This window comes from Anser cygnoides, chromosome 1, assembly GCF_040182565.1.
Source record: "Anser cygnoides isolate HZ-2024a breed goose chromosome 1, Taihu_goose_T2T_genome, whole genome shotgun sequence".
In the NCBI taxonomy this organism is placed as follows: domain Eukaryota; kingdom Metazoa; phylum Chordata; class Aves; order Anseriformes; family Anatidae; genus Anser; species Anser cygnoides.
In genome coordinates this window covers 55751383-55773746 of record NC_089873.1, presented here as the reverse complement: position 1 = coordinate 55773746, position 22364 = coordinate 55751383, and the positions used below count along the sequence as shown (strand labels likewise).

The 22364-nt window shown below is 55.9% G+C and overlaps 2 protein-coding genes across 3 annotated transcripts; both read right to left on the bottom strand.

The window, feature by feature from the left end:
• Nucleotides 1-1024: 1024 nt before the first annotated feature.
• On the bottom strand, nt 1025-10786 carry SLC16A8 (solute carrier family 16 member 8). 2 transcript variants are annotated; one of them, XM_013181045.3, is made up of 5 exons: nt 8683-10786; nt 6642-6939; nt 6002-6145; nt 4641-5504; nt 1025-2176 (listed from the first exon to the last, which is right to left on the bottom strand). In XM_013181045.3, the coding sequence occupies exons 2-5, from the start codon at nt 6868-6870 to the stop codon at nt 1782-1784; spliced, it is 1632 nt and encodes a 543-aa protein (XP_013036499.3). In that variant the 5' UTR covers nt 6871-6939; nt 8683-10786; the 3' UTR covers nt 1025-1781. The 2 variants fall into 2 exon arrangements, with proteins under 2 accessions (XP_013036499.3, XP_047904209.2); XM_048048252.2 differs by having other exon boundaries at nt 6642-6878.
• Nucleotides 10787-10930: 144 nt separating this feature from the next.
• Nucleotides 10931-22245, bottom strand: BAIAP2L2 (BAR/IMD domain containing adaptor protein 2 like 2). Its single transcript, XM_048048253.2, has 14 exons — nt 20983-22245; nt 19960-20035; nt 19604-19690; nt 18709-18770; nt 18226-18297; nt 17513-17629; nt 16972-17118; nt 16659-16811; nt 16274-16409; nt 15572-15797; nt 14646-14717; nt 14158-14338; nt 12383-12423; nt 10931-11607 (listed from the first exon to the last, which is right to left on the bottom strand). The coding sequence occupies exons 1-14, from the start codon at nt 21019-21021 to the stop codon at nt 11532-11534; spliced, it is 1485 nt and encodes a 494-aa protein (XP_047904210.2). The 5' UTR covers nt 21022-22245; the 3' UTR covers nt 10931-11531.
• Between the last annotated feature and the right edge of the window lie 119 nt (nt 22246-22364).

The following is a 22364-nucleotide window of genomic DNA, read 5'->3' as shown; positions in this document are numbered from 1 at the left end:
GATGGCACCCGGTTCTGCCACAGCAGCACCCCTCAGGCTTCCTGTGTTCATGGCTATGGTTGACCCTGCTTGAGTAAGAAAGCCAAGCAGAACCAAGTGCTGCAGCAAAGGATTGTGTGTATGGCATGGTGGTGATAGCATGAGCCAGCATGCTTTGAGCAGTGGGTATATTAGGGCCTGAATCAGCTCTGGGTCCAGGGGCTGCAGGAAACGGTCTGGTTTGGGGCTAAAACCATCACCCTGAGGTGCTCTGACAAGTACCCAAGCGTGGTGCTGCCATCACAGAGGGGCGGGTGGGCAGGCGGAGGGCTGACTGTCTCACGGCATAGTCTGTAGTAATATCCTGTACCCTGAGGGCTTTTATGCCCCTCTGTGAAAAGATTTAAGAGGGGAAGGCTTAGTGGGAAATGTTAAGTGGTGACAAGGAAACAGAGGGGACGTTGTTCCAGTGACCTGCCTGGCGCTGACAAGGGCAGTTGTTTTCAGGCTGTGGCCCTTGGACCTCTGGGAAGCTGGGGGCTGCTTGGACGGGGGATTGGTGAGTAAGGAAGAGCAGGGCCTTAGTTTGCTCATCGTTTACGTTTTTTTCCCTTGAGTGTATCTAGACTGAAACGCTTTCCATCGTGTCCCCACACCCCAGCTAGGTTTAAATGGCTTTACGGGTCCTGCAGGCTTCACCCATTACCCATCAATTTGTAGTCAGCCCCAGCCCTAACGAAAGACCACATCTGACGGTCCCATGAGCTGCCTTCCTTGCAGCCCTCTGCTTAGTTCTTGATCCCTCGATGCAGTAATAGGTTCCCCCAGGGGCCCTGAGGTGAAACAGTTCAGGAAACCGGAAGAGAAGGCTTTGGCCAGGGGTGTTTATAAAAGATCCAGTCCCAAAGCAGATTAAGAGCAGTTTAAGCATGCCAGGGGAGGTTGTCCTCTCTGAATCTAGAAATCCACCCTGCAGCCAGGGGGAGGGGGTCACGCCTGGCTTACCATGTGCCCCGGCACCCTCATCCGTGGCACCCTGGGGGTGCAGCCCGTCTCTCTGCCTTACCTTTGATTCCTTTACATAAGGGGCCTTTCTCTATTTAAAAAAAACCGCACATGTCTTGTGCTGCTCCTGCTGAGTGGATAATCGCTTGGGATGGGTTGTTTACCTGCACTGCCAACCCCTCCCTGGCTGCCGCTGCTATTCGTGGCAGTGCAGCTCCGTGCCGTGGCCACCCTCTCAGTGGCATTAGCCTTTTTGAGGTGCCCTCTTCTTTTTGGCATCCCAGCAGCCTCTAACAGCATATCCCTACCGGGAATAGTGGCATTTCCAAGAGCTCAGTCTTTTCCAAGAGCTGTGCCTCTCCGGGTTGTGCGGTCCCAACAGTAGGAACGGGGTAGAGGAAATACTGACACCAGGCCAAAGCATACCAGAGCTGATTACAAAGAGTCTCTAATTGTGTGCTGTATTATGACAATGCAGAAGGAAAAGGAGAGTCCTTCACAGCCTCTTCAAAATACATTTTCCAGGGCTGGTTTGGAGGTGGGCTGGAAGATTTTGGTGTTTGGGCTGCTCTGAGCCTGTGTTATACCAGCATGGGTGCAGGACGCAAGTAGATATATCACTGGTAGGTATGTGGGCATATGTACACAAGGACCCGCTATTCTTAGACTCTTGCCATCTTCTTAAACCTGCTTTTGTCTTTTTGTCTTTTTTTCCACCCCACATCCCACCTCCCCTCCCAGGCCGAGTTACCTGCAGACCAGGCCAGCCATTTTACATCCCCATTCCTCCGCCCTGGCTAAAAACTGTCCCTCTCCACCGTCTGGTCAGCGTTGCAGCCAGCTTGTGCCGACACCTCCCTGTCCCCCTCGGGACACCTGCCTCCCTCCCCGCTCTGCTCGTCCTCCACATGGTTGGCCTCCTCGCTGGCCGCCACCACGGCGTTGTCGGTGTTGTGGGCCGGCTGGTGGTTGTCGCTGCTGTGCTCTTCTGCTTCGGGTACGTCGGACTCTGCTTCTTCGGTGTCACTCCCACCACCCCCCGACGGGGTCTTCTCTGGGGGAGGTGTCTTCTTCTTCCCTCGGTTCAGGCAGCAGTAGGTGGCCATGGCCAGGAAGAGAGCGGAGAGCACCACCTCCGAGCCCGCCAGGTAGAAGATCACCTCGTAGTTCTTGAGAGCGTCGACCAAACGGCCTGAAGGTTCGAGAAGAAATGGAGATGTTAGTGTCTGCCTCAGCACTCCGACACACAAAGCCCAGCACAGGTGGGCAGCACCTGCATTTGGCTGGGGAGCAAAAGAAGAGCAAGAAGCCTGGGTATCTAAAATCAACCTGGGTGAGGGCATGGGCAACTGAAAATCATGCTGTACCATGAGGGAACTACTATAGGAGTGTGTGGGTTTGGGGTTTTCCCACGTTCTGACAAGGCTAAATAATGGTGATGGGGTCACACTGTGATAGGACATTTTCTTGCCAAGGTGAGACCAGCTTCTGAGAGCCTGGCTTCCTTAGAGGGCCCACACCTGCTGATGTCTCAGCCAAAACGATGTTTCTTTTGACTGCACCTCCTGAATGCCTCAGGGCTGGCAAGGGAGGGAGGGTTCACAGTCCTGGGGGGCTGGAGCTGCCGCCCTACTGTGGTTGGGCTGGCACCCGCTGACGGGGATGGGGCCCTGTCCTGTGTTCTCCTTACTACGGCTGTGACCCCGGGTCCCTGCTGTGCTGCACCCAGCCCCACTTTCACATGCAGCAAATTCCTCAGCGGATGAATGCGCCCTGTTCACCCAGGCTGGAGAGAGAGCAAGGAGCATGCGCGTGCATGCGTGCGTGTGCAGCTTATCCTACAGCGAGCCCCTCAGCCCCGTGGTGGAGGGGGAAGCAGCTCAGGAGGATTACACCAAACAAAGCCACTTTGTTCAACCCTCTTCTTCCACCACAGCACTGCTCCCCCGGCTCCGAGTCTCAAGCTTCCCGTACCAGGGGGTCCCCCTGGGGTGGGGAGGTGGGAGCCCCCCCGGATCCATTCTCCAGTGACCCTGCACCTTCTCTGTCCTGTTTTGCACTTCACACAGTACCAAAGCACAGCAGAACTGAGGAGGGGTTCCCCCCGTGACTGCTCAGAGTGGTGTCCCCACTGGCACATTCAATGTACAGGCTGGTGGAAGTAGGGACCCCTGCTCTCCATGTCCTTTCTCTGTTGCCTTAATGTCTCCAGTCTTCCCTCCCCGCTCTTGAAGTTCCCTGACATGGAAAAACTTCAGCTGCAGTGGTCTCCTACATCCTGTCCTAATGCAGGAAACTGTTTGGCCTTCAACTCTGTGAAAATAGCAAGTGACAGGGCAGGCCAGCATGGAAAACTCAGCCATTTTCATCTGCTCCTTTTCCCCCTTCATTTCTGGTTCCTTTACTCCTGGGGCCTGCTCACTGACAAAGCTGGCCTACTGCCATATTGCGTGCAGGATTTAATAAACGTGGCTCCTGCTTCCTAATAGCCTTCTGCTTCCTCAATAGTTATTTCACTAAGTGGTCCAGGTCCTCAGAGCAAGGAAACGTTAAATCCTTCTCTCCCCCCCCCACAAGGTCCCTCTGCAGCTGCCTCCAAGACACCTGTTTTTGTACCCTTGCTGGCCTGGGACTGCCGATTGCTCTACAGGTTGTAAAGCAGGACATGACCTAGCATCAAGAGGGTCTTCACTCAGAAACGGTGGTACATGAAGACCTCTCGTTCACACAGAGGTCTTCACTGATGGGCTTTAACCCCCATGCTGCAGCCAAAGGGAGCGAGTGCAGGAAGCAATGGACTTGTTCCTGCCCAGGGATTTGCCCATGGTCTGTCCCTGACCTTTGCTCGCAAGTCACAGATGCAGGGAACTGCACTTTGTTTGGAAGCGAGCCTTTGGCACGATTTGACTTCCTCAGACCTGATCAGACACTTAATCTGAAGCCACGCCAGCCTCTTGGGTGAAGGCTTCCTCTCCCATTGAACAACCTTTGTACAGGCTGTAGGGCATGGACGGACCTTACAGGGACCTTACCCAGTCCCTTACAGGGACTATGGTGTAGACCAGACTGGTGTAGAAACCATGAGTTTCTTAATGCTCTTACAAAAAGTAACGGCAAATGCGTTGGGTGGCTCTACACACTGTTTTGGCAGCCTTGACTGACAGCAACATGGCACCTTGGGTTGGGGCCAACACAAATTGAAATTGTCATTCACAGCATCAGTCAAAATGCCATGAATACCAAGGAGAACCTGAAACACCCTCACCTTGTCCCACTGAAGACTCTCACAGGTTTGCCTGCAGCATGTGCCTGACCCTTCGCAGCAGAGACAAGGAACCCAGCATGAAGGAGAGGGAAGTGCCACTGACGAGGACTGAGGGGCGCTGGAAACCATGTCACTCTGTATGCTGGCCATCGCTGAGGTCTCTCAGCAAGGCAGAGAGAGAAATATCACTTGCCATTTTCTGCTCCAGATCAGATTCAGTGTTGTGGTGGAGAGAGACCAGGAGCTCTCACTTCAGAGAGCATCCAGGAGAAATTTGAAATTGAGAAATAGGGCCTTTATTCATCTACTTTGCCCATGACCGATACCTGCAATACCGTGGAATGGAAGCAAAACCAATCACCTGTGTTTTGTTTTGCAGCACGAGACCTACCTGCAGAGGGGGGACCAATGAGCACAGCGAACGCCTCGATAAGCAGGACCAGCCCGATGGCACTGGAGAACTTCTGGGACCCAACGATGGCCATCAGCACCTCGAACTGCAGTGCCCCCACCATGCCGTAGGAGATGCCGAAGAAGACGCAGAAGATGACCAGCCCTGTGTAGTTGCTAGCCCTGGCGCTGCAGATGTCCGTCAGGCCGTTGAAGAGCATAGCGAAGCTGAACAGGTAGGCCACGTGAGGACGGACCCACTTCAACCCCGCCACCATGCCGCAGGCTGGTCGGGCAAAGATGTCTATGAAACCGATGATGGAGAGCAAGAATGCGGCCTCTGTGTCTGGTACTCCCGTGTCCTTGGCGTAGTTGACCAGCAATATGGGGGGCACAAAGAGACCCAAGACCAGGATGAACTTTGAGATGGTGTAAATGATAAACCCTTGGTTGGAAAAGATACTAAAATCCAACAGCTTCTTTCCTTTCTTGGGCTTCTTCTTGGCTTTCTTGGCTTTCTTGGTTCCATCTGTGGTGCTGATGCCCTCCTCTGACTTCCCTCCTATGGGCAACATCTCCTTGGCTTCATACTTGTCCTGAGTCTTCTCCATCTTCCTCTTCATGCCCATATCCAGGGGTCTCATGACTGCCCCACAAGTGCAGCAGTTAAGCAGAAGGCCCCCCATGATGAGGAACCCTCCTCGCCAACCAAACTTCTCCAGCAGCACCTGCCCCAGTGGAGAGAGGGAGGAAAGGAAGACAGGGCTCCCAGCAGCAGCCAGTCCATTGGCAAGAGGCCGACGCTTGTCAAAGTAGGTGCCCAGCATGATCAGTGAGGGCTGGAAGTTCAGCGCCATACCCAGACCTACGTGAGGGTGAGAGCCAGGAGGGAGAGAGGGAGTGCAAGGACATGAGATGTGTTTTGGAACAAGCTGAAACCCATCCAAGGCTGTCCTAGTCCTGATTCATGTGTTCCTTACAAGCCTCTTCTCCACCTTGTTGGGTTGCCCCTGGAAAAGATGGTCTAATAGCCTATCAGCCTGAACTGTATTTGACTCTGATAACTGTGGCCATGCTTAGACAGGACCTGTGCCTTACACAGGAGCCCTCCCTCCCTCCCCTACTACTTTATACTGATGCCACCCCAGTCGCCATGACTGGGCATCACTTGTGTTTCTCATGTGCCTCTCCCCTCATCCACAGGCTCTGCCTGTTTGTTTTCAGCAGTTACTTCTCCCACAGGTGTAACATGCAAGAACTAGATGCCTCCTGTGAGCAGGTGGGAATAGGTGAGGGGAGACCTGATGCTAGACATGGTAATGCTAAGGTTAAGTCTGCTCCCCCTGACCCTGGGCCTCTCACCTGTCAGCACGCCAGCTGTCAGATAAAGCTCGATGATGTTGGTGGTAAAAGATGCCAGGATCATCCCAGAGGAAGCTAGCAGCCCGCCGATGAGCATCACAGGCCGGCAACCAAACTGGTTCACCATGATGCTGCATACTGGTCCTGGAAGGAAGCAGAGGAGACAGAGTAGGAGACCAGAAGGAAACAGGACATCTGGGAAGGGGCAGCCTGCCCAAGCAGGGCACCCAGGGAAGATGAAACGCTAATGACAGAGATCCCTGCTTGGCTGCTTAGATACACGGCCCTTGGGCCTGGCCCAGGCGGTGTGGAGACCTCTGCTTTGCCCTGCCTTCAGCCCCCTCTTCTCTGGAAACGAGAAGGGGCTTCATGTGATAGGAACAGTGCTTCAACACTGGGAGCAAACCCCATGTTAACTGGCTAAGAGGCAGGCGGGATGACCCTCAAGGGCTGCTGGGGCAGAGGAGACAGGGACATGCAACGAGCCACACTTCTAGAAGAGAAGTGGTGGGACAATCATGAACATTGGTTCATGACCAGGCCAGTGAATATGAGGACAGCCCCTGGGGACACGGACTGGGCCTCTAGCAGGACAGGGGAAGGCACAGACTGGGCAGGGGGAAGTGTATCCAAGCATCACCTGTCCCGTAGAGCATGGCTAGCATGATGGAGGAGATCCAGGCTGTGTCACTGTAGCCCACGTGGAAATCTTTCATGAGCTCCTTGAAGTAGACACTGACGGCTTTCGGGAAGGCATAGGAGAAGCCAGTGATCACAAAGCAGCCGAAGAGCACGATCCAGCCCCAGCCGCCATCCGGGGGCTTCACGGGAGCTGGGAGCTGCCCTTCCTCTGGGTCAGCTCTCCCCATCGTCTAGCCTGGGAGGGGGAAAGGCAGGCCGTGAGGCAGTGGGGTGACAGAGAGCGAGCTCTCCAGGTGCTGCAAGAATAGAAGAGCACAGCAGGCAAACATTTACTGCAAGGCCCCGTATCCCCCGGTCAGAGGCAGCCAAGCAGGGTCACTGAGCCACAAGGGCTGATGTGGTAGCATCAGGAGCTGCAGCATCACGCTCACCCCATACTCAGCCTCATGTACAGACCCATGAGAGGTCAGAACTGGTGATGTGAACCCCTCCTGGCTCCCAGGGGCAGCCTTTGATCCTCTCGCCTTCTGGTCTGCTCCAGCTGGGAGCCCACCGGGACCTCCACACGGCTTAAGCGGTGGGGCACAGGAGGCCCGTTCACCCCGCCGTGCTTTCCTCAGCACACAGCCCTTCCCTACCCTTCTCTTCCCTGCTGCATGGGGCCAGATTTGGGAAATGGGTGAAGGGGGAGAGCACAGCAAACTGGTGGTGATGTTTATTTGCATGCCAGAGAGATTAGGGCTCTGTACCTACCCGGAGGGGCCGGAACAAAGCCGAAGGGGGGAGAAGGAGGGAATTAGAGGGGATGTCTTGTGAGTTGCTCTCAGGACTCCTAAGCTGCCCAAGAATTTTGCTCCACTTGGCTGCTGTGGGTGTGCTTTTTGTATTTCTCCCCTAGGTACCAGGTCTCTGCCGTACCCCTTCCAGCACAGAGCAGTACTGCTGGCCTCAGTTTCTTGGGTGCTCAGGCTTATTTTCACACCTGTACTCAAAATTGTCACCGATCTTTGATTATAGTTGCTCGCCAGTAGCATCAGACAGGTGTTAGAAAGCATCTGCACCCAAGTGCTTTGACACAAAATAGTCTTGGCCAAAGGTTTTAGACAGACAATGGAGGGTTTGATCATGGCAGCACCCAAACATCTTCCACAGCCACGGCTCCCTGCAGCAGAGCTCCCAACCTTCAGGACCCCACCAGCCACAGAAATCGGAGCAGGATCTGCCTGTGAGCGTGGATTGAGGCAGCTCTTCTGGGTGGCAATTCTATAACAGGTTCAACCAGAACCTAAAAGCCAATGCAGGCTCCTTCTGTCTCTCCCCCCAGCCCAAGTCTCAAGGATCATGGAAAGGGGCAGAGGCATGAATCGAGACCCAGCTGCTAGAAAGCCAAAGAATCATTGCAAGGAAGAAAAGGTTAATTATACACTCTCCAGACACCTGTACATTTCCCCCCTGCCCTTTCTGCTGTTCTGACCACTGGCACCAGTACAGCCAGACTGAACACAGCCTTGCTCAGCCTCAGCCCCTACCTGCCTGCTGCTCCTCTCCCAGCTCCACCTGACTGCCCGGCTACTTCCAGCCATCCAAAATGTAACCCACTGCCAAAACACAGCAATGTCGCAGTCGGTGCCGGTCCCCAACCACCACTCCATCCGCTGCACCTCAAATAAGAGTGACTGCCACCAAACATACCCCAATCCTTTTTGTTTGAGCCCCTCTCCCAGCCTCACTCTTCTTGTTCTTGTCCTGCACTGCAAATCAAATCAATTAATCAGGCCGCTGCAATTCATCCTTTTTTTTTTTTTCCCCTGTAAACATCCTCATCTTCCTAGCAAGAAAACATTTGGCTACCTGTGGAATGCCCTTCAGAGATTTCCAAAGTATCTTCTGTCAGTGGTGAATCAACAGCATATGACTTTGAAGGGAATTTTAGACAAATATATATGGGTACTGCTCAAGTCTAGGGCTGGATGGGTACCTGCAGGAGCCACTTTTTCAGTGCAACACAACTATACAGCAAGGTAGGAAAGGGCATTTACCTGACTGCAGCTCGAAGCCAGCTGACGAAGACGAGGTGCACCAGAGAAGCTCACCCGTGGAGCTCCCTCCAAGGCCAATGTGCTGCAGCTCAGCTCTGCTGGGGCTTTATCCCAGCTCTGAGCCAGGCAGTTCAGAGCTGCCTCGCTCCTAACGCTGCGGTGCCTATGCAGGCTCCTCTGCTCACGGCTGCACACGGTGGTCACACCGTGTACCCTGCACCTGCCTCTGCATATGCTACAGCTTGCTATTATTTTCTCCTCGGTTAAGGAGCTTTATTCATGGTTAAAAATATCACACGTAAGTTCACCCACCCGTAAAAGCTCATCAGCACAGGCAGCAGCCTTTCCCCTGGGCATCACATGCAGGCAGGCCCATGGTGAGCACTGCTGCAGATCAAGCAGCAGGTAGATGCTAGAAGAAGACTTGCACCGGCACCAGAAGTCACAAACCCAAGCCAGGAGGACAAAAACCACTGCAGGATCAGCCTTGGCTGCCAGTGCCTGGGTGCACACAGAAAAGCTGGTGCACGACAATGTCCAGCAAAGTCCTGCTGTGCCAGGCAAGCTGCACCAGTACCAGCATCCAGGAGGGTCCACATGAATGCAAGGATGTCTCCTGCTGCCTCAGTAGAGTATGGATGGGGTGGGGAAGGTTCAATAAATTAAATGCAAAGGTCATGATTCATGCCACCAGCCTCCCCAGCCCAACATCACCCTGGAAAAGCATTTGCTAGAGAATTAAATTAGAAAAGGTCTGCAAAAAGTTGTCCTTTTGGCTCAGATGCATGTTGCCCACTCTGCCACTGACCTGTGCAATGACCACCCGAGCGCAGGCTGAGTCCCCGAGGTGAGGGGATGGGTCTGGCTGGCGTTCCCCGGCTCTCGATGAGGGTGCCCAGTCAGATGGCCCTGCTGGCTCTTTGCTCCATGGCAGGCACACCGTCAGCAAGGCACGGGGCGATGCCTGCAGGAACCCAGCACCCTTCGAGCAGTCTCCTGTGCCCGACTCCTTCCTTCAGGGCAGCCACGTCCCCGCTGGAGAACTAATCCCCCTCTCAGCCTGCTTTCCTCCAGCTCTGATGCCGCCCTCTGCAAAGCCACCCACGGCCAAGCCGGAGGGGACGCCCCGCGCAGGGGACCCCCTTGCCTCCCGCAGGTGGGTGCGGGCAGGGTGGATGTGGGTCAGCAGCTGCTTACGGTTTCAGGTCAGCAAAGACCAGCAGGTGCTGAGCAGGCAGAAAGCACTTCTCCACTTTTAAGAGGCTTTTCCAGCCAATGGGGAGGAGGTGGCTGCCTGAATCCCCCGGTAATCCCACAGCCGGCTGGGGGGCTCCTCGCCTCTCCCCCAGCAGAGCAGGGCAGGTTTGGAGGGGACGAGGGAGGAAGAAGCGGTGATGGTGATGGGCTGAGCTGGGAGAGAGGATGCAGGGGAGGGGAGTAGCAGAGGGGCAAAATTGTGGATGGGGCTGCTTTTCACAGTCTCCCCAAGCCCCAACGCCTCTCCCATGCTCATGGTTTTGCAGCAGCATGGGCAAGGCTGAGGGGCATGTGCCCAGCAGAGAGAGAAGCTCAGTTGGAGCAGCCAAGTGATCACCATCCTTCATGGCTGGAAGAGCCACCGGGGATGGATCCAGCACACCCCCAGCAGCTCACTAAAACCCCCAAAACAACCCCTACATGGCTGCCAATTGACCGCCTCTGGGGACGAGCCAGTCCCCGCCACACACAGGGAAACCCATTTCCTTGCAGGCTGGGGGATCAGATTTTTGGGGCCCACGTGTTAATCCCACCAAGCCTCTTAGCCCCCACACCCCGTCCTGCCTGGCGGCAGGGAACGGGGCACACATGGGGCCCACGGGGCCTTGGCAGCACTCGCAGCCGGGGTTTAATTTCTATTAATAAGGCTAATCGGCTCAAGCCAGGGCCGCCGCTCGCGCTCCCTCCCTCGCTGCACCTAGGGCTCACGCCGCCTGTGTGTGCGGCATGGTGGCGGGGCCTGGCGGTGGGTGAGAAGATGGCCGTCAGGCCTTGTCCTCCCACCTGAGGCCCACCCAGGCATGGAGGCCGGGTGGAGGCCGGGTAACGGGGTTTTGCTGCCCTCCAGCGGCTGCAGACATGGGGCCGGCTGGTGGGGGCTCAATGGGGGCTCAGGCAGCCCCCCAGCCCCTTGCTGGTGGGGTCACACGTCCTCCTCCCCCCATGGCCTCTGACCGAGGGGAAGGCCTGGCCGCTGGGACAGCTATGGAAGAAGCGTTCTCCATTTTATTTACAAATGCCTTGTCCATAGGACATCGGGTGGAAAAGCGGTGCAGTGGTGCTGGGCTCCATCACTTCCCCCTGCTGTGCCCAGGGGCTGCCCAGCAAGGGAAGGGGTCAGACGGAGGCAAAGACGGGCAGGTGGCTCCACAATGAACGTGGCTGCCAAGGGGGCCAAGAGCCCTTTCGCCAGACCACGTTGCTGGAAGCTTTCTGGTGGCCACCTCCATTTGGGGTTCATTTTTCCAGCAACGAAGGAATGGTCTAGCAAGTGTCCTTCTCCTCCTTCCAGACCATCAGCATCCCCTCTCCCAGGCCACCAGCATCAGTAACGCCAGGCTTCTCCCAGTCAAGTACAATAATCACACGAGGGAGGGGGGGCAATCCGAAGAGAGCAGCAGGGGCGTGCTGCTGGCTACAGCATGCCAGACAGCCAGGAGAGACGGATCCCCACATCCCAGAGGGAAGGGAGGGATAGAGAAAAGTCACTCTGCGGGCGGTAGCATGAGGTCTCTGCCCTGCTGGGGTTGCAGCCCGTCACTGCTATGCCTTCCTCTTCCCTGCTGAAATTCTCGGCTGTCCGCAGCGCCGCTTCATCGGATGATGGGTGCCGAGCGGTCGTTGGTGACCGTGGGACGCAGCTTGACTGTGGCAAAGGGGTTGGTACCTCTGGAAGGGGAAAGGAGAGAGGCAACCATCAGATAATTTGCAAAGACCGTGCAGGGGACCTGCTGACTAAGCAAGGGCTGTTCAATGTTGCCAGAACGACACCTCCATGCCAAGGAGGTGGCTGTCGCAAAGCTGGCTGCTGAGTGTGTTTTCTCCCTCTTTAACAGCCCCTGCTGCAGGTTCCCGTGTGGTTCCTCAAGCTCTTCTCAGGGCTTATCCTCACCCTCACTCTTCCATATGATAAAGGACACTAGCATAAGGCTCTCCATAGTGGTAGCACTCTACACTCCTGACCCTAACCCTCCAAAGCAAGCAGGGAGAAGAAAGATGTCACAGCACCATGCTGGAAACATGGAGACACCAACCTGGCCGCAGGGGGAAATTATGGCAAGCCTCATATCCACGGACCTGGCTCATCAAAGCTAAAAGCCACATCCCTTATGTCCCCTCAGCCCTTTCCAAGCAGGCAGCACTTCATAAATCATTCAGCTCCATGCTCTGGATGGGAAGGAGCATGCCATCTGGTTTGGCCATCTTGTCAGAGTGCTCAGCTCCCACCTAATACTACCAGGGGCAGGAGAGAGCCTCACCAGCCAGCAAAGGCCAGAGGGGCCCACCTCTCCCTTCTGACATGGAAGGTGAGTTATGCATTGCTTCCTCCAGTCAATTCCCCGTTCTTTCCATGTTTGATAACCCAAAAGAGTAAATAATAATAGTATTCTAACAATGCCACCCTATCTGATGACTCCAGAGTGCAACCCCATGCCTCACTCACCGTGGAAAGAGTTCAGGGGGCTGGTCAAATACTCCTGATCTCTGCAATGAAAAGAAAGGCACGTGAGTGATCTGGGGTGGGGAGGGAAATGGAGAGACAAAAGTTGGGCAGGGGACACTACACACAGGGGAAGATTTAACAAAACACTTGAGTGAGTTAGGAGCCTAAGTCCTATTAGCAGGGCTTTGACTCCTTATTCATTCATTTTCTGTGTTGGGGGTTGTCCCTACACAGGTTCCTTATGGACACCTCCTTTTGTCTTGGGGAGGAAAGGAGATGCCTCAGATTCCCTAAGTGTCACATCTGAAGAGCACAGCAAACAGGGACAGTCTGAGCTACATTCCACCCTGCCAGCACAGCCAGAGATGCCCCCTCATGTTGCTCACCCATCCTGGCAAAGAGTTTATTGTCAATGCCCTCACGCTCCCTGCACTTTCAGGGAACTCGAGAGCTGGAGTGCTGTGCCCTACCCTACACCACATACTGCTCAAAAGTGAACCAACCTGGTGGAGAAAGATGGAACTAGGCCCTATGGCCCTTATCTTTGGCCAGCAGATAGTGAAGGATCAGTGACAATTGTAATGGCCTGATAAAGCACACCAGTTTCTGTATCTGGCGGCAAACAAGACAGCCAAGTGTGGATATCTGTGTTCCAGCTGGGAAGTCAAAAAAGGTTTTATTTGCTCCTGGCTCAACAGGAGGATATCTTCGGAAGCTTAGAGCAAGGTTGAGCCTTTCCAAACTTCTAATGAGGTTCAATTGCTCTGTTACCATAATATAAGTGCTTCATACACTTAGTTGTTCAATCCCAGGTCTATCCCTACCCCTAGCCCTGGGGCTGGCTGGAAACCAGTGGCCCTGGGATCATAGGCTGCAGAGCCCATTCACATCCGTGTTGTGCAGCCTGAGGCTTCCTGAAACCACAGAGCAGGCCATGAAGGGGAAAAAAAAAGTTAAATGTTACAGAGACGAGGTTTCCCAGCCTTCTGAGACTGAGCAAGGCACACCCGGAGGGCAGCACCATTCTTCCTTCTCCTAATCAGAGGTCCTCATTTTACACTGCCCTCACCTTTAACTTTGACTGTTCTCACCAGTCAATTCCCCACAGCTGGAAGCAGAGTGAGTGGAGGGTTTCCTTCCCAGTATGCCATCCGTGAGCCACAGGTTGGAGATTCCTTGTTCTAAGACTCTCCAAAATGGCTGTGCTCTCAGCCTTTACCTCTAGCTGTTTGCCTGTCCCACCTGTGACTTACTTTAACCCAACCCTTGCTTGAATTTGGGAGAGGAGCCCTATGAAGCTGCTCTCCATTCACTGAAGGGAGAAGAAGGATGGCATCTCTGTTAGCTGGTCACCCACTCCCAGTCCAGCCTGATCACTCCATGGTCCTACTGTTAGCAGAAAGAGGTGCTGCCCCGGAGCCACCAGAAATCAGGCTGGGAGGTCATGGAGAAAAGGAGTGAACTGAAGGGGCCCTGGTGAGCAAAAAGAGAGAGAAATGAGAAGGGTGGGGGCACAAAGGCAATCCCTGAGGGAGGAAATCCAGGCACCAAGGGTCTGCACACACAAAGTTGACAGGACATGGTTGCATGGGGACAGATTGGATGAGAAAGGCCATTGCTAACAAGATGCCTTAGCTCAGGAAAGGACGAGGACACACTCCTACATCTGTGTACGTCATCCTTCTTAACAGGCCTCCGCAGAAAAGGATGGAAGTCAGCTCTGATGGAAAGACGTGCCCTGCTCCACACGTGCCAGCCAGCCCTCCTGCACTCACCTTGGAGCCTGAACCAGCCGAGGTCACCAGCCCGCTCTGGTGGCTGCTGGCAGCCACTGGTGGGGGAGGCGGGTTCGGCACAGCAGCTTGGGCAGCAGCAGGCCGGTGAGTGTTGGAGGAAGAAACGCTGGGACGGTCCAGGATGTCATCCATACTGTGACTGCTGCGGAGCGGGAAGGACCTGAGCAAGAAGAGAAGACAACGCGGGGGTAGCCAAGGAGAAAGGAATGGGGAGAAGCACAGGTGTTAGCCACGTGTCCATGGGATATCTTTGGAGAAAATACGGGGCTTGGAGTGGCCCAGTCTCCTTTTAGAAAATATTGCACGTGTTCGTGGAGTCACCTAGGGTAAGTATGTGAGATCTCAGCGCACAGTGAGGCTCTCAGCAAATTGCAACTCTCCACCGGGTGCACCTGAAACGGGCACCGGTGTGAAAGACCTACAAGGAGGCACTTTATCTTCTGCCCGGCCAATTGTCCTCCTCTTACCTGATGGGTGGCTCCTCCATATCCCTCACGCCATCCAGAGGCTTGACATAAGCTTCAGGGAACCAGCCGCATCTAGGCCACAGAAACAGAGATAAATGAGCTCCGGGCAAACCATGGTTTGTGGTTTAGATCCAGCTGCCCAGCACACCTATCTACACCCATCCCAGACATTGACCAAGCCCCCGCTGCTGCAGCTACCACGTGTGATAGGGTTCAGCGTTCCTTTCGCCCCTAGGTGGAGCATGGGGTTATTGCAAGACAGTCCTTGGGAGGCCATGGAGCCGTGGTATTACCGCCCCTGCTTGGCGCTGGACTGGCTTATCTCAGAGGCTGTGCAAAATCACTGCTCCTGGGAGCAGGACTGGCACAATCCAGGAAGAGAGGCTCTGACTGAGAGCAATCACAAGGAAGCCAAGGCCAGCACTCAAGGCAGCATGTAGCAATCCTCTTCTCCCCAGGTCAAAGCAGCTCTGCACCAGAACCCCACTAAAAGAAGGGCACTGTGCTTGCCCGTTTTTATCTGAGTGACCTTCCCTGCAGAACACGGGGCACAGAGCCCATGTGAAAGTGGGCAGCCTTTGCCAACAGGTGTCAGCCAGCGGCACCGCAGGGAGTAGTAATTCAGTAAGCGCTGGGTGCAGCAGTTTCCATGCCCTGCCTGCATTGGAGCTGAGAAACACCAGGCCTCTCAGGTAACTCCCGCAGTTCACCGTCCTCAGCTGGCTCCCATGGCAGGAATCACTCAGCCATGCAAGCTGGGAAGCGTCACCTGGTCCCTGGCTCTCCTACCCTGGAGCCTTCCCAGGCAGCACATCCACCCTCGCCCTGCTCCACCACTTCTCCTGCTCAAGCAGGCTGGGGACACGGCACAGGAGAGGTGGCGAGCAAGCCACCAAGCCCATTGACTGCACCAAGGTCTCACGTACATGGACGAGCCCTCCAGCTTGCCGTACAGCCAGCCGTTCTGCGCTTCTGGCATCAGCACCGTGATAACGTCCCCGGGGTCGAAGCGTAGCAGGGTCCGGTTGGTCCCCGTCGTGTGGGGCACGATCGCCTGCACCCTCACCGCGCTGCTCTTCCGCCAGCCCTCGCTGCTGCTGCTGGCCTCGCCGAAGGAACCGGAGCGGGAGATGCGGCCGGTAGGGAGCAAACCTGCGGGGAGGCATCAGAGGGGTCTGGATGGAGCTCAGCATCCTCCTGCAAGACCCACGCCGCCTTGAGAGGACCAGCGCTGCGTCCTCTTTGGCCAAACATTTCGGGCACAGGTACAGCCTGCTGCAATGATAGGCAGACGGCCCTCTTCCTGGCCCTGCTGCAGCAACTGAGAGTTTGTGTAATTTTTCTCTCCCCCCTCTTTTTTTTTTTTTTAAGACTTTCAGCTGAAATTTGTGATGAATGAAAAGCAGGCGAGTCCTAGATGAACTCCACTCCGAAAGCTGAGCTCACCCCCACTTCAATCAGCCTTGTCCTCCCCAGCTCCCACGTGCACTGTCCTCTCACCACGCCCAGGGATGTGGCCGAGGACCTGTGGTCTGATGGTTGTGGTCCCTCCCTGAGCCTGACCCTGTTCCCCGAGAGGCCCAACCACCGTGTCTCCCCGTGGCACTGCTCCCAGACGTGGGTCATACTGGCTGATGGTGTCCTCTGCAGTGGCCGCCTGGAGAGCTCTGGTTGAGGAGACATCTTCATTTCTGGCTCCTGAGAGAAGATGCTGGATCTGCTCCCGGTCATGGAAGAAGTAAAGTCCCCAAGGGGTTTCTGGAGCTGCTGGAAGGAGACAAGGCTGAGTACGTATCCACAGGGGCTGTGTCAAACAAAAGACACCCCATCCCTCTCAGAAAGCAGAACCCAGCACGTTTCCCCACCACAACCCGTACACACTCTCCCCTCATCTTGGCCAGGAAAGGCCATGGAGAGGCACCAAGCGGGCCAAAACCTGTCCTTGCCCTGCAGCCCATAAGGGGCAGTGCAGCCTCGCCACAGGACAGCGAAGGCTGTCCACATGCTCCTCACCATCTCAAGGTGCGTGGGGGTGAGCCGGCCCGACGGATACCCCTGGCTGTGGGAGCCTGCGAGGAGGCCCTGAGCGTGGCTGTTTGAGGGGTTGCGGCTGGCCTCCAGCTGCTCCTTCCACTGCGGGGCCTTGGTCTGGATCATGCCCCGGGCCTGGTAAAAGAGAAAAGAGGCGGTGGTGGACGGGGCAGTACAGGCATAGGAGGAGTCAGCCCAGACCCCTGTTCCCTGCCCGATCCATGCTTTACCCAAGCGACAGCTCTGGCTCCCTCCTGCCTGCATCCCCACCCAGCTCTGCTCCCCGGGGCCGTACCCTGCTGTAAAACTGGAGGAGAGTGTTGTAGAGGATCTGGTGCTTTTCGGCCAGGAAGCGGTAGCGCCGCTTCTCCTCCAGCTCAGCCTCCCGCTGGCTCTCAGAGACGAAGGCCTGCATCTCCGAGCGCAGCCGCATCACGTTCTCCTGGGCCACAGGGGAAACAAGGAGGAAGAGATCAGCCTAAATCCGGCAGTGGACTCATGCACGTTTGGGAGGGGAAGCACTGAAATGCGTGGTGGGGTCCCCAGCGTCCCAGTGCACTGCTGGGGCACCACAGAGGAACTAGAGCAGAGTGCCAAGGACCAGCTCCTTGCACCTTGAGGCTTGTTAAATGAGGCAAGAGCTTGGCAGGTCTTGCAGGGTTGGGGACCACAGGTCAGCAGCACCCTGCAGGAAAGGAGGTGCCTCCTTTCCAGATAAGCCTGCTGCCTTTTGAACATCGGGGACAACCCCTTGGCTCTTCAGGAAGGGCAGTGCTGCTCAGAAATCAGCCCTGGCTTCAGAGAAATCAAGTCTCCTTCCTGCAATCACTTCTCACCTTCATCTCCCGGACGTTTTTATCACGGGCCCTCTCCATTCTCCACAGCTCTGCCATGCACTTATCCAGGTTGGTGGCTCTGCGCCTGTACTCCAGCTCGTACTGCTTCTGGCTCTCCTGCCAGGGAGAAAGCAGGCACGGTGAGGAACCAGAGACCCGGCCACGCTGTGATGCAGTAAGGGTCCTGCTCTGGTGGGTGATTGACCGTCTGAGCCCCCCTGAAATCAGGCTTCCGCTGAACCTCTTATAAAAAGCCCAGTCCCCTTTCTTCCTTTGCCTTTCCTTTTATTTTTCAGCTTGCTGATGAGCCTCAGGATGCCATGATCGAGGAGGACTGGCACCCAGCTCACTGGGAGCAAGCCCCCAGGCCTGTGTCTCCTCCTGTGACACCACCAGGCCACAATGGCACGGGACCCAAACCCACGCAGGGGCTGGGGTTTGGGCAAGCTGGGAACTCTGCTTTGGGATGCCAAATCTCTTAGCCCCACGGACGCGCTCAGCAAGTCCCACTGCACAAGGAGAAGAGCTGCCTGCCCTCGTTAGCCCTCCATCAGCTGCCAGACCAGGGAGCTGGGCTGGTCCATGAGAGGAGAAGAAGGTAAGACCTCTGAGTCCTACTGAAGAAACACCTCAAGAGCTCAAGCAAGATGTTTTGGGTGGCAGAGAGAGGGAGACAAACAGGGCCGAGGCATGGAAGGGATTTCAGCACTCACACTGATGAACTGCACGTCCATTTTGGTGTTCTTCTCCATGTGCTGCAGCAGGTCCACATGGAAGGTCTGAGCCTGCAGGAGGCGAAAGGAGCGATCACCCTCTGCCCATCACCATACAGGGTGCTACAGGCTCTGTGGTTTGGGTTATCTCGCAGAACCAGTGACCCTCCTGCCACCTGACCCCAAAAAAAGGGCAGGGTGCGCACTCAGCACCCTCCGGACCACCAGCCCCTGAGGTTAGCATCCCCTGCTTGCGGTGGCAGCCCACAAACAGCACCGAGAAGGGAATGAAGCCAGGCTCTGGCCATGCCAGCTCTGCAACATGCCTCCGCCACGTGCAGCGGGGACAGCAGGGAGGCAGCACCTGCCGGCAGGCACGTGAGAGGGAGGGAGATGGAGCAAACTGGGCAAACGCCAGCGAGCTGCGGGGTGGGAAGTCCCTTCTTTCCCTGACTTGAGCCAGTCCCTGGGAAAAACACTCACCACGACTTCCAAATCGGAGGTCAGGAGCCTCTGCGTGTCAGACATCTGCATCAGGATTTCACCTTCAGAGAGAGAGAGAGAGACGGGAAAGGGTGGAAAAACCCCACGGCCATTTCCTGGCGCACCCAGGGAGGCAGAGCAGCAGCGTGCCACCGCGGCCGATAGGCGGGTGTGAAAGTCCAACAGCTATCGCAGGGCGCTGCTCTCTGCACCCTCGGAGGCTGGCAGCCTTCCTCCCTGGGGCTCAGCTCATCCTCCTCTCCCCAGGCACCAGTTACTGCCAACTCCGGGCTGCTACAGCCTGGGAGGCTGCGGGACCAGTGCTCAGCACCAGGTGGGTGCTGGATGCTTTCTACTAAAACATTTAGCAGTGGAACAGTCCCCTGGGCGTGTTTTTAACAGCCATCGTTAGGCTGCAGAATTATTTGCAGTACTGAGTGTGAGCCCCGCAGCCCTGAGTTGCCATTTCAGCTGGCTGCAGGCTCAGCAAGACAACACCTGCTTGGTGTTGTGGGTCCATGCCCTCAAGTTTTCTCCTCAAAGCTGCAAGAAGGAGAAAAATGGTTCCTCCAAGATGGAAATTTCAACTGTCAGGGCAGGATGCCTCAGCAAGAACTCATTTCCACGACAGGTCCGTGACCGAGGGTCCTCTCCAAGGCTCAGTCACTGATCTCAGGGAAATGCAGGGAGACTGCTGTGGCCCTGGGAGGCTATTCAAGGATACACCACAAATTTGATTGTCACTGCTTGGACAGGGCCTGGCACTGTGGGACATCATTTAGGGGATCTGTATTCCTTCCCCCAGGATCTGGAAAGGGACCAGCTACTGAGGAAAGCCAAAACCTTCAGCAGTGGCACCTCACGGTGCAGAGGATGGTAAGTGGGAGAGCCTTACCCAGCTTGTGTGAGGTGGAGCTCTGCAGTGCTTGCTCCCCAATCTTCTCAATCGCCTTAAAATAAATTTCAGCTGCTTTGGATAGTGCTGTGTGGAGACGAGACAGGTAGTGAGGATCTGACCTGCCTTCCCATCATCGCCAGCCCCAGCAAGCAGTGCACAAGACATCCAACCCTATACTTCCCCTAAAGGTCTTTCCCCTTCTGTGCCTACTAACTGAGGTGCATCCCAGAGCAGGAGAAAAGCTCAGGACATGCCACAAGGGAGACCAACAGCCTGTCCTGGACGCACAGCAAACCCCCAGGACAGAAGCAGCAGCACGAAGTGGAGCCTGGGCCGTGCAGGACCCCACTCACCATGGAAAGCACGCAGGTAGTTGTTCCCCAGGTACACCAGGTTCTCCAGAGCGGGGTTGAACTGCTCCAGGATGGTCTGTAGGCAGACGAAAGCATGTTAATTTTGGTCTTCCCCGTGCCCCGGAGAGCCCAGCAGGTGGATGCCCTCCTGCTATGCCTCAGCTGGGTGCAGCAGGGACTCAGATCTGTGCTGGATGGCCGTGCTGATGTACGGCTGTGCACAAGGTCAGCTCCCCGCATCACAGCAGCTGGGGCTTTCTGCTACCCCGTGTTGCCTACAGCAAGGAGGAGAGGAGCAGTGCCAGAGGGGAAAGGCAGCCTGCTGGAGCACCAAGCTGTCACCTGCAGTTGTCACCTTTCTCCTAGGGCCCCGTGCTCCACAACGGCTGCAGACAGGGGAGTAACAGCGAGGGGACGTGTGAGCAGCCTTATCCCTGAGCCCCGAGCCTGCCTGGGCGAAGGCCACCACTCATTACTCAGACACGAACATGACTTTATCCTGGCCACGATCTGGTGCACTGCCAGCCTCAGCAGCTTGATAAGAGAAGGGATGGACTGCTGCAAATAGACCTCTCTGTTTTTATTTGCCATATTTATCAAAGGGTTTTATTGCTTGCAGGATAGCAGATCAGAGGCTGGAATAAGGAATTTCCCCTACTCCCGGCCCTCACCACCTTTCTGCAGCACCAGTGCGCCCAGGGAAGAGTTAGTGGGATCAGACTGCTCTTTGCAGCAAGGGGGAAAAGAGCTGAACGAACTGGTGCTTCCTACCAGCAACCAAGGCATGTGACCCTTCAGAAACATACTCCGTACCCAAATCACCAATTTCTTCCTGGTGTTGTCTTAAGACCCACACCACACTCCCCTCCTGGCAGCCATCTGCTCTCAAGCACAGCCCAAGCCCCTGGGATGGATCCAGCCCTCAGCTGCCCACCCCAGGGAGCCTCCCTCGGAAAACAGCTCTCCTCCCAGCGGCGCGTCTCCCCGAGGCAGGCAGCAGCAGCCTTCGGTGCCAGCGCTCACCTTATAGATGGAGATGGTGGATCTGTAGGACAGGTCCATCTCCTGAGCCTTTTCTCTCTCCCGCGGAGGAGGAAGGGGCGAAGGAGAGCGCGAGGCGCGGCGCTGGTCCAGAGGAGCCCTTCTGCGGAGCTGGATGGATGGAGAGAGCCTGTCACTGGCGAGGTGTGACAGCAGGAAGACACGGACGTGGTGCAAAGGGGACGGAGCACTGCTGGGGTTTAATAATTCACCAGCCGGGAGGCTGGAACTTGATCCCAGGACGTAACCGGACTCTGGAGAGAGAGGAATCCTGCGACAGCCAGCACGGGCATGTGACCGCCTCCTTCAATTATTGATCGCTGCTCAGCACCCGGCTCCCCCTGCCCTGGCACCCGCAGAGCCAGCCACCTGCCAGAAGGACACCTTCCAGCCTCCGGCCGCTCGGAGGAGGCTCGCTCAGCCTCCCCATGCTAACGCAGCATCCTCGGGTCCCTCACGCGCGGGCACCACACACAGGAGATCCCTGTTGGCTTTGTGGTCACGGGCAGCAAACGGCAGGGGAGGCAGAACGTAAGAAAAGCTCGAAATAGGTTTCGCCTCTTCCCTGCCCACTGTTCCTCCCCGTTCCTGAGTCTTCCTCCCACTCCCGGTCTCACCGAGGCTCCCTAATGACTGGCACAAGCTTGTGCCCGAAGCCTCCTGCCCTCCCTGCCTGCGTGGAGGCCGAGCACAGCAGCACTGTGAAAAGCCCTATGCAGGTGGGGCTGGCTTATAAAAAGAGGGGGAGAGCCCAAGCTGGGGGTAAAAAGCAGAAGAGAGATTATGTTCTCTCTCTATCCCAAGATGTGTGGCTTTGTTTTTCCCCAGGAAGGTAAAGCTTTACCATTAGGAAAAAGAAAACCTTTATTCCAGCCTATCAAACCCTTTAGTCATGCGATCTCCTTTGTAAAACTGAAGATCAGAAGGCAAATAGGCAATTTTTAGCCCTATTCAGGACTCAGCATGCACAACCCGACCAGCAGCATCCCCTGGGTAGCAATGGGCACCAAAACCAGCCCGCTTGCAGCACTTACCTTGTCCAGGAACCACCCATCCCCAGTCAGTTGTAGCCTGAAGGATTTCAGCGGTAATAGCCTCCAAAAGCATCCTCATGTGGGAGCTGCCCCAAAACCTCCGCACAGGCTGCGGCTGGTAAGCCCAAGGTGTAATGCTGTGCTCTGTAGGACAGCCAGCACGCTCACACCACACACACGGCTTCGGAGACAGGCCGTTCACCTCTCCCAGCCCATGCAAAGGGAACAGTTCAGTGTCCCCAGGAGCCCAACTTGTCATTTTCTAACTGTGAGAAATTCAGCCTGCAAGCTCAGCCCCCCTTCGGGATGTTGCAGGACGCAGAGGCACAA